This window comes from Pelodiscus sinensis, chromosome 6 (assembly GCF_052426305.1).
Source record: "Pelodiscus sinensis isolate ZL-2025 chromosome 6, ASM5242630v1, whole genome shotgun sequence".
NCBI lineage: Eukaryota > Metazoa > Chordata > Testudines > Trionychidae > Pelodiscus > Pelodiscus sinensis.
In genome coordinates, this window is record NC_143057.1 from 129,945,320 (window position 1) to 129,955,275 (window position 9,956).

The window sequence follows — 9,956 nt, forward strand, 5'->3', positions numbered from 1 at the left end:
AGATGAAGATATTTAGGAAAACAGGATCCTGGAGCAGCCCCTTCCTGGAATGGCTCTTGCCTAAAAACAAAGACACTGTAGCAAGATAATCACCCATACTCATATGCAAACTGTGAGCTTAAACTCACACAAATGATCAGGAGGGTGGAATCTCTCAGGTCACAAACCCCAGACAACACCCAGAGAGATTTACAGGGCAATGTTACATTTCCGATGCATTACAAGAGTTTAGCCCTTTGAGTGTCAGGTAAAATTAACAAACCTAATCACGTGTTTATGAATGCTTTTAAGTGTCCGTGAACACTGTTTTGTTTGGATGCAAACATATCCCTGTAGCATTCAAACACAGAACATATCCACTTTACGCTAAGACATCCCAAGAAATGCAACAGTTTATTTGCATTTCCTAAACTGAATAGCAAAAAACGGTTAAGAGGCAGATTTGTAAAGTGTTTTGTTTCAATGTCTAATACACCAAACAAGAAGGACTTATGGGTTTTTTCAAGTAAGAATTTGAACAAAGTGACCCTTCAAGAGCCTGCAGAAGTTCCAACCTGTTCTGTACAGCATCACCAGAGCATGCTAACTGCTCCCTTCTTAACAACTGACTGGCATAACTGGACAACTGAGACACACCAGACAAATGATAAATATTAAGAGCAGGTTGGCTTGCTTCCAGCAAAAAGGCAACACTTAGCTTTATCCTTAGTAACATGCCAATATTAACACAGGACAGGAGCAGGCCTCAGGCCCCCGCCTCCTCCCGGGCTGGCAGCATTGCTGTGCTGAGTGCAGTGGGTCTTAGCCCCCCAGGCTGGCACTTAACTAAGGCTAAATCTACACTGCCACTTTATCACACTGCAACTTTCCAGCTCAAGGGTGTGAAAACACTCCCCCCCCCAATGCAGCAAGTTACAGCGGTGCTGTCAGCCACTCCCCTCGCGGAGGTGGTTTACACGGAGCGCTGGGAGAGCTCTCTCCCAATGCTCCTGCCGTGGCTACACTTTCAGTTTAAAGTAATGTGTGGCTGCCTTGAAGTGCAGACAAAGCCTAACTCCCTTGGGGTACGGAACAACAGTTTAAAGCGAACAAACCCCCGGGGAAGGTGGTGAGCAGTGCAAGCTAGCACAGTGTTTGACATGAACAGTCCTACGGAATGGTGCCTGGGGATGACCACTGCTGTGTTTGCATGTCCATTGGCTCTTGCAGAAAAGTGTTACAGCAGCACGCAGGCAAGTGGTAGGTACAGGAGACCCTCACAATTTTGTGCCTTCACAGAGCTCTCCTGTTCTCAAGCCCTAGCCCTTCTTGTCACCACCCTGCCCTGTCCCCTCCCATTGCACCTCATCCTCCAGCCTGGGGGGCGGGGGAGAGGGGGGTGCTGCAGAGCAGCAGCAACAGTCCAATCCCCTCCCCCACAATCACCATGGGGAAATGGAGCACCCACTCTGCTTTCCCCCCCCCCCCCCAGACTGTCAGATTTCACCTTTCACCTTGGTGTCAGGAATGCAGCATTGGCCCCTTCCCTGCCACTTCAGAAGAGAGGTCCCAGGAATCACACTAGGGCAGTCGCCTTATGGGGGAACGGTTTTGAAGTCTGTCTAGAGCACAAGTATACCGTGCCAACCAGTGACAGCTAAGAGGGAGATTCAGCATAGCCCGAGAGACAGCACTGAAATCACCCAGGAAGGATAGGATCCTCTGGGTGAAACAGCAGGTTACAAGGAGGTGCAAGGTCCTCACAAAAAGCACCGTCTCTTGGAGATGACTCAGCTTTAAAGCTCGAGCCAAGGGAAGCCCTGGATGGACGTCAGAAACTAGGCCTTGGCTTTGCCACTGAAAGAACTGACAGCAGATCTAAGAAGGGCCAGTACAACATTTTGAAAAGTAATATATAACCTCGGAGCAAAAGCAGCACTGATTCTACAAGGCAAGGAGAGTGGGGAGGTTAGTAGCAGAAGTCTGGGGCTCATAATAGGTCTACTGTTGCATATTTATTAGTGAAATGGAGGAGGAAACGGGACAGAAAGTTGAAACTATAAACAAGTTGTTCTGTGAATTAAAAAGCTATGGAAAACTATGAAACTTCTGATGGATTTAAATACAGTGGGGGAATGAGCAAAATAATGGCAAGTGACATTTAGCTAGGGTAAATATAAGTTAATCCACAAGAGGCAAAAGGTCTATTAAAGTTTTGAACGTGCAGGGCTCTCAGAGAAAATGCAGTCGAATGCCGGGGTTCCCAAACTATGGTATACATACCCCTGAGGTACACAGGACAAAGTGCATCATGGCAGATTTTATTCATCATTTTATTCATTGCATTTTCAAAATAGGCTGCTCAGAAAAAAAATCTTTAAAAGTCTGGGAATTTGTTATATAAAAGATGGTAGTTAATTTATTTCAAGATTTACCAATGTGAACAGATTTGCTGACAGAGAACCCTCTCTGCCAGTCACCCATCAGCATGGAGTCAGGTGCCCTGCAACTGTCCCGTCTGAGTTCAGAACTTATTCAGGTTTTTTCCAGTTCTATGAGTTGCGCTACATGGTACAGAGCTGTAAAAAGGGGCAGAGTGCTAAAGACAGGTAGCATTAAGAAAACACACAATATTAGTGGGGAGGAGTACACAGGCAGCTGGTAGAGTGTCTGTCCAGTGTGCTGCAGCACTTCCAGCAGAGAGAGGCTTGAGGGCATGAAAAATAGAAGATATTATTTCAAACAATGGTGTAGGCTCATCTAGCATAGCAGGCCAGTTTCGGTCTCCTCACTTCACAATGAACAGGTTCAAAAAAAAGAAACAAAGGTCATAGAGGGCTACATGGTAGTTACAGATAAGAGTGAAAAGGTGAAAGGTTACTTAGAATTTGACAAGTTCCTTAAGACTACAGAGAGCACAGCAAAAATAGATCAGTCCCTCTTTTTCACATGGGCCCACAAAAAAGATAAGTCATGTTAAGATTTACTGTACTTTTGAGGGGCTGGGATTAAAATACAGAGTTCACAGCATGCTTCAGTCTCTCTCAAATACAGTTCAAATACCAGGATGTTTTCCCCAATACAGAGGTGCAACTGAGGTGAGAAATCCCAGCACTAATACTCCCCCAAGCCGTAAAGACTGCTTCCTCTCCTTTACAAAGGGAAACCTTCCAAGTCTCCTGTCTGCCAAGAAAACAAGCTTTCCAGTCTATGCCACTTAATCATTTCCCTATGGTAAAGCTCCTGCTGCTTTAATGTGTGATGAAACCTGAAGCCCATGTACAGTGGTACACAGCATGAACGGGCAGGGACACAGAGAAACCTGCAGTGCTGATTAGCATACTTGTGACAACATAATTCTCAGGATGCAAGTACCAACTATGCTTGCTTCTCTGAGGTCCCAGCCGCACTAGGAAATTGACTTGATGCTCACAATTCATGCTAACATAGATGGCAAAGTTACATGCACCCGTGATGGAAACTGCGATTGAAACTCATGTTTCCGCAATGAATCTGAAAGAAGTTTTGGCCCCTCTACACCAGTACTTAAACTGGTTAAGCACTGATTCAGGTACACCTGCTGCTGGCAGACTCCTAGGGATAGGCCCGTTTCCTAACACACTGAGCCAGAACATTCGTGCTGCAAGTAGTGCTTTTCCCCAAGTAAAGCACAATCAACAAGCTGCCTGAGGATGGCAGCCATCTTGCTGAGATGTTATTTGGGACAACATAACTAGCGCCCAATGCCAGACAGTCAGTTCCCATTTAATACTGAACATAAGAATGGCCAGACCGGGTCAGACCAAAGGTCCAGTGTCCTGTCTTTCGACAGTGGCCATGCCAGATGCCCCTGAGGGAGTGAGCAGAGAATCATCTAGTGATCCCTCCCGTCATCCAGTCCCGATTTCTGACAAACAGAGACTAGGGACACCATCCCAGCCCATCCTGGCTAGAAGCCATTGATGGCCTTAACCTCCATGGATTTATTTAGTTCATTTTTGAACCCTAGTAAAGTCCTGGTCTTCACAACCTCCTCTGGCGAGGAATTCCACCGGTTGACTGTGCGCTGCATGAAGAAATACATCCTTTAGTTTATTTCAAGCCTGCTGCTGCCTGTTCATTTATTTCGGTGACTCCTAGTTATGTGATGGGAACAAGAAAATAACTTTTCCTTCTTCACTTCCCGGTGACCCTGAACTAGTGGGTTCAGTTACCGGATTCCCACGTGGCACGATCACAGGCAGCGTGTGCAGGACAGCTGCGAACGGGAGCCCGGAGGGGAAGGCTCCTGAGCGGAACCGGGGCAGGGTTAGGGACACATCGGTCAGGACGCTGCGCTCGAGCCCCTCGCGGGAGGCCGGCGGGGCCCAGGCCCGATGTCCGCCGGGCCCCAAGCCGCGTGGGGGGCCAGGCCGGCGGCTCTCGGGGGGGGGGGCGGATCCCGGGGAGCCGCGCGAGGCGCACGGGGGGAGCCGGCGGGGCGGGGCCTGGCGCAGGGCTCGGGCCGGGCCGCCTCCATCTTGGCACCACATGACTCGGCATTTCGGGCGCAGGCGGAAGTGGCGGGCGCGCGGGCCTTGCCACGAGCCCGGCTCCCCGCCGCGCGCCGCCCCCCCCCCCCCCAACGGGCCGCGCGGGGAGGGGGCGGGGCCTGCGTGACACAGCGGGAGCGGGCCCGCGCGCCGGGCCGGGCCGAGGCGCGAGCGGCCCGCGGGCCGGGCTGAGGCGCCGGGCGGGCCGGGGGGGGCCCCGCACTTACTCGGGTCCCGAGGCCATGGCGGGCAGGGCGGCGGGCGGCGGGTCTCGGTGTCTCCCCGGCGGGCTGGGCTCGGGCTGGCGGCGGCTCCGGGGTCTGGGCTCTGACTGAACCTCACAGCCGACTCATCGCCAGGCAAGCCCCGCCCCGCGCCGCCGGCCCTGCCTAGCAACGAGCCGCGCCCGCCAATCGGAAATTTCGTTCGGCAGCGGAGCAGCCAATGGGAAAAATCGCCCGGCGCTGGCCAATCCGAAAGCTCCAAGCCCGCCTTCGCCGCCAATCACAGCGGCCGAGGGAGCGCGGTGCCTCTACCCGGCAACGCGGAGCGCACGGCCAATCACAAAAATACACCAATGGGAAAATGGAGCCGGCAGGGCCCGCCCTCATGCCTATGCTACCTAGCAACCTCGCTGCCATTGGCTGAGACTGAAACATCCGGGACGGGCCCAGCCAATCAGGAAGGGAACTAAGGTGAATGACAGATCACTCTTAAGCCCTACGGGAGGCTAGAACGGCCGGACTCCGCCCCCTTCAGCTGGAGAGTCGCCCGAGCCGCAGCCAGGACCCCGCCCCCAGTCCCCGGAGGCTCCAGCTGGGGGCAGCATCGCTGTGCTGAGTGCAGCGGGTCTCAGCCCGCCCCCCCGGGACTGGCAGCATCGCTGTGCTGAGTGCAGCGGGTCTCAGCCCCCCCCCGCCCCCCCGGGACTGGCAGCATCGCTGTGCTGAGTGCAGCGGGTCTCAGCCCCCCCCCCCCCCGGGACTGGCAGCATCGCTGTGCTGAGTGCAGCGGGTCTCAGCCCCCCCCCCCCGGGACTGGCAGCATCGCTGTGCTGAGTGCAGCGGGTCTCAGCCCCCCCCCCGCCCCCCCGGGACTGGCAGCATCGCTGTGCTGAGTGCAGCGGGTCTCAGCCCCCCCCCTCTCCCCCGGGACTGGCAGCATCGCTGTGCTGAGTGCAGCGGGTCTCAGCCCCCCCCCCCCCCCGGGACTGGCAGCATCGCTGTGCTGAGTGCAGCGGGTCTCAGCCCCCCCCCCCCCCCCCCCGGGACTGGCAGCATCGCTGTGCTGAGTGCAGCGGGTCTCAGCCCCCCCCCCCCCCCCGGGACTGGCAGCATCGCTGTGCTGAGTGCAGCGGGTCTCAGCCCCCCCCCCTCCCCCGGGACTGGCAGCATCGCTGTGCTGAGTGCAGCGGGTCTCAGCCCCCCCCCCCCCGGGACTGGCAGCATCGCTGTGCTGAGTGCAGCGGGTCTCAGCCCCCCCCCCCCCGGGACTGGCAGCATCGCTGTGCTGAGTGCAGCGGGTCTCAGCCCCCCCCCCCCCGGGACTGGCAGCATCGCTGTGCTGAGTGCAGCGGGTCTGAGCCCCCCCCCCCGGGACTGGCAGCATCGCTGTGCTGAGTGCAGCGGGTCTCAGCCCCCCCCCCCCAGGACTGGCAGCATCGCTGTGCTGAGTGCAGCGGGTCTCAGCCCCCCCCCCCCCGGGACTGGCAGCATCGCTGTGCTGAGTGCAGCGGGTCTCAGCCCCTCCCCCCCCGGGACTGGCAGCATCGCTGTGCTGAGTGCAGCGGGTCTGAGCCCCCCCCCCCCCGGGACTGGCAGCATCGCTGTGCTGAGTGCAGCGGGTCTCAGCCCCCCCCCCCCCCCCGGGACTGGCAGCATCGCTGTGCTGAGTGCAGCGGGTCTCAGCCCCCCCCCTCTCCCCCGGGACTGGCAGCATCGCTGTGCTGAGTGCAGCGGGTCTCAGCCCCCCCCCGGGACTGGCAGCATCGCTGTGCTGAGTGCAGCGGGTCTCAGCCCCTCCCCCCCCGGGACTGGCAGCATCGCTGTGCTGAGTGCAGCGGGTCTCAGCCCCCCCCCGGGACTGGCAGCATCGCTGTGCTGAGTGCAGCGGGTCTCAGCCCCCCCCCCCCCGGGACTGGCAGCATCGCTGTGCTGAGTGCAGCGGGTCTCAGCCCCCCCCCGGGACTGGCAGCATCGCTGTGCTGAGTGCAGCGGGTCTCAGCCCCCCCCCCCGGGACTGGCAGCATCGCTGTGCTGAGTGCAGCGGGTCTCAGCCCCCCCCCCCCGGGACTGGCAGCATCGCTGTGCTGAGTGCAGCGGGTCTCAGCCCCCCCCCCCCCCGGGACTGGCAGCATCGCTGTGCTGAGTGCAGCGGGTCTCAGCCCCCCCCCCCCCGGGACTGGCAGCATCGCTGTGCTGAGTGCAGCGGGTCTCAGCCCCCCCCCCCGGGACTGGCAGCATCGCTGTGCTGAGTGTAGCGGGTCTCAGCCCCCCCCCCCGGGACTGGCAGCATCGCTGTGCTGAGTGCAGCGGGTCTCAGCCCCCCCCCCCCCGGGACTGGCAGCATCGCTGTGCTGAGTGCAGCGGGTCTCAGCCCCCCCCCCCGGGACTGGCAGCATCGCTGTGCTGAGTGCAGCGGGTCTGAGCCCCCCCCCCCCGGGACTGGCAGCATCGCTGTGCTGAGTGCAGCGGGTCTCAGCCCCCCCCCCCGGGACTGGCAGCATCGCTGTGCTGAGTGCAGCGGGTCTCAGCCCCCCCCCCCCCGGGACTGGCAGCATCGCTGTGCTGAGTGCAGCGGGTCTCAGCCCCCCCCCCCCGGGACTGGCAGCATCGCTGTGCTGAGTGCAGCGGGTCTCAGCCCCCCCCCCCCGGGACTGGCAGCATCGCGGTGCTGAGTGCAGCGGGTCTCAGCCCCCCCCCCCCCCCGGGACTGGCAGCATCGCTGTGCTGAGTGCAGCGGGTCTCAGCCCCCCCCCCCCGGGACTGGCAGCATCGCTGTGCTGAGTGCAGCGGGTCTCAGCCCCCCCCCCCCCCCAGGACTGGCAGCATCGCTGTGCTGAGTGCAGCGGGTCTCAGCCCCCCCCCCCCCAGGACTGGCAGCATCGCTGTGCTGAGTGCAGCGGGTCTCAGCCCCCCCCCCCCCCCCAGGACTGGCAGCATCGCTGTGCTGAGTGCAGCGGGTCTCAGCCCCCCCCCCCCCAGGACTGGCAGCATCGCTGTGCTGAGTGCAGCGGGTCTCAGCCCCACCCCCCGGGACTGGCAGCATCGCTGTGCTGAGTGCAGCGGGTCTCAGCCCCCCCCCCCCCGGACTGGCAGCATCGCTGTGCTGAGTGCAGCGGGTCTCAGCCCCCCCCGGACTGGCAGCATCGCTGTGCTGAGTGCAGCGGGTCTCAGTGGGGACCCACTGTCCCCCCAGACATGGCACGGAAGGGCTCTCCCTGCTCCACGACTTTCTTGGCTGTCTACAGCTCTCCTAGCCTCTCCCTCCACTTGTAGGTAATGCAGACGACTAGGAATAGGATCAAGACTGCATTTCAGTTAGAACCACTTAACAATTTGCAGCAGAGAATCGGGGCCCCTAGCCACAAGGGTAACGTTCTCTTCAGGTTCTCAAGAACTGTGCAGCCTCTTTTCACTCTTACGTCCATTCTTTCTATATGCCCAGGCGAATCGTGCTCTGACTCTTCCCAGACCTGCAGCTAGTCTCTTCGAGGTCTGCCGGGCGGAGGTATTTGCAGAGGGTGCTGTTCAGCAGTGCCTCAGTGTGATTCTCTCAAAAGTCCCGTGTCACCAAATCCTCTGTCCTTTTGTCTCCTCTCTCACTGGGCCCATCATCCCTGCTGTGCTGGGGCAAAGGTTGCTGGTCTCTGAGCCTTTAGGTTTGAAAGTGGTTTCTGGGGTCAGCTCAGACTAGCTTCAGGGTTAGCCAGAGCTGAGTCAGGTGATCTCAGCTCTGGGAGAGGCCAAAGGTGATTCTGAGAGGATGAGTACACCTGCTGCTGCATCTGTTGAACAGTCACTAAGTGTCACCATGAATATTCAGTTTCACTCTCCAGGCAGGATCTAGGTCATCCTGTGTGATGGTTCCCAGAAACAACAGCTCTCCCTTGTCTGTAATATTAGTCACCTCCCTTGGTACAGCAGACAGCTGCCAAATGTCCATGTTTTGTGCATTTATTTCACCATGTGCCTCTGGCTACACATACAGTTGCTGGGCTATGTACTTTGCCACATCTTGCACATTCATCTGAAAGATGTTCTAGTTTGCTTGAAATTGCCTCAGGGATTTTATGTGTTTTACCCCAGCAGTCTGGGTATGCCTACAGCGTCGACGCTAGTTTCGGGTTTTTCATGTTGCCTCCTGCCTTTTGTTCTGCTGTTTGAGTGGCTGAGACAGTTTTGCTATCTGTACAGCTGGGGGTAGATTTAATGGAGTTTAATCATAGTTGCTGTGAGAGGCTGTCTGTTAACTCAATAAACCAGCTTGTAGCTGATACTTTCATAGTTGCAGTTCCCCCCCCAAAAAAATCACACTTTTTGGCCAGTGGACACCGAGCTCTTATATAACATTCAACATTTCCTCTGGGTTCTTGAATTCCCTGGTAAAAACATGCTCTTCCATTAGCCATATTTCTCTAAGGCATTAAGCAGCATCAAACAGCCAAAACCATTTCATAGTCATTTTTGTGACTGTCTCTTGTAAAGGCAGATATGCTCTATCAATCCTTTACCGGCATATCTTTCATAGCATAAGTTAAAGAAGATACCTAAATATCTCCAGTTTCTTTAGGAAATTTTGTAACAATGCAAAATCTTGCTTCCGGTGTGTCCATTCTGAAGGTCTACCAAGGCTGAAATTCTCTAGGACCTTGAAGAATTGTAGGTTGACGAGCTCCTGCAATTTCCGTTGCTTTGTTTCTTCTGCTTCTGTTCGCTAGCCCTAATTTACTTTGACATCACATACACAGCAGGGCTGCTACTGGCAGGTCAGGTTCTTGTACCAGACATGGACTATCTACAGCACTTCCTTTCCAAAGCGATATACCAGAGATGTGCTGAATTTAATGCAGGATCAGCAACAGGGCTACGTCTAGACTGGCATGCTTTTCCGGAAATGCTTTTAACGGAAAAGTTTTTCGTTAAAAGCATTTTCGGAAAAGAGCGTCTAGATTGGCAGGACGCTTTTCCGCAAAAGCACTTTTTGCAGAAAAAGATCCCTGGCCAATCTAGACGCGCTTTTGCGCAAAAAAGCCCCGATCACCATTTTCGCGATTGGGGCTTTTTTGCGGAAAACAAATCTCAGCTGTCTACACTGGCCCTTTTGCGCAGAAGTTTTGCGCAAAAGGGACTTTTGCCCAAACGGGAGCAGCATAGTATTTCTGCAAGAAGCCCTGATTTCTTACAGTAGGAAGTCAGTGCTTTTGCGGAAATTCAAGCAGCCAGT

The 9,956-nt window shown here is 56.4% G+C and overlaps 1 protein-coding gene across 1 annotated transcript in view; it reads right to left on the reverse strand.

Annotated features, from left to right (window-relative positions):
• The window catches only part of VCP (valosin containing protein), a 31,349-nt gene extending 26,452 nt beyond the window's left edge, over positions 1-4,897 (reverse strand). Inside the window, exon 1 of the mRNA XM_075932825.2 lies at positions 4,739-4,897. Within this exon, the coding sequence (XP_075788940.1) occupies positions 4,739-4,755 (17 nt within the window). The 5' untranslated portion in view covers positions 4,756-4,897. The remainder of the gene's footprint in view (positions 1-4,738) is intronic.
• Between the last annotated feature and the right edge of the window lie 5,059 nt (positions 4,898-9,956).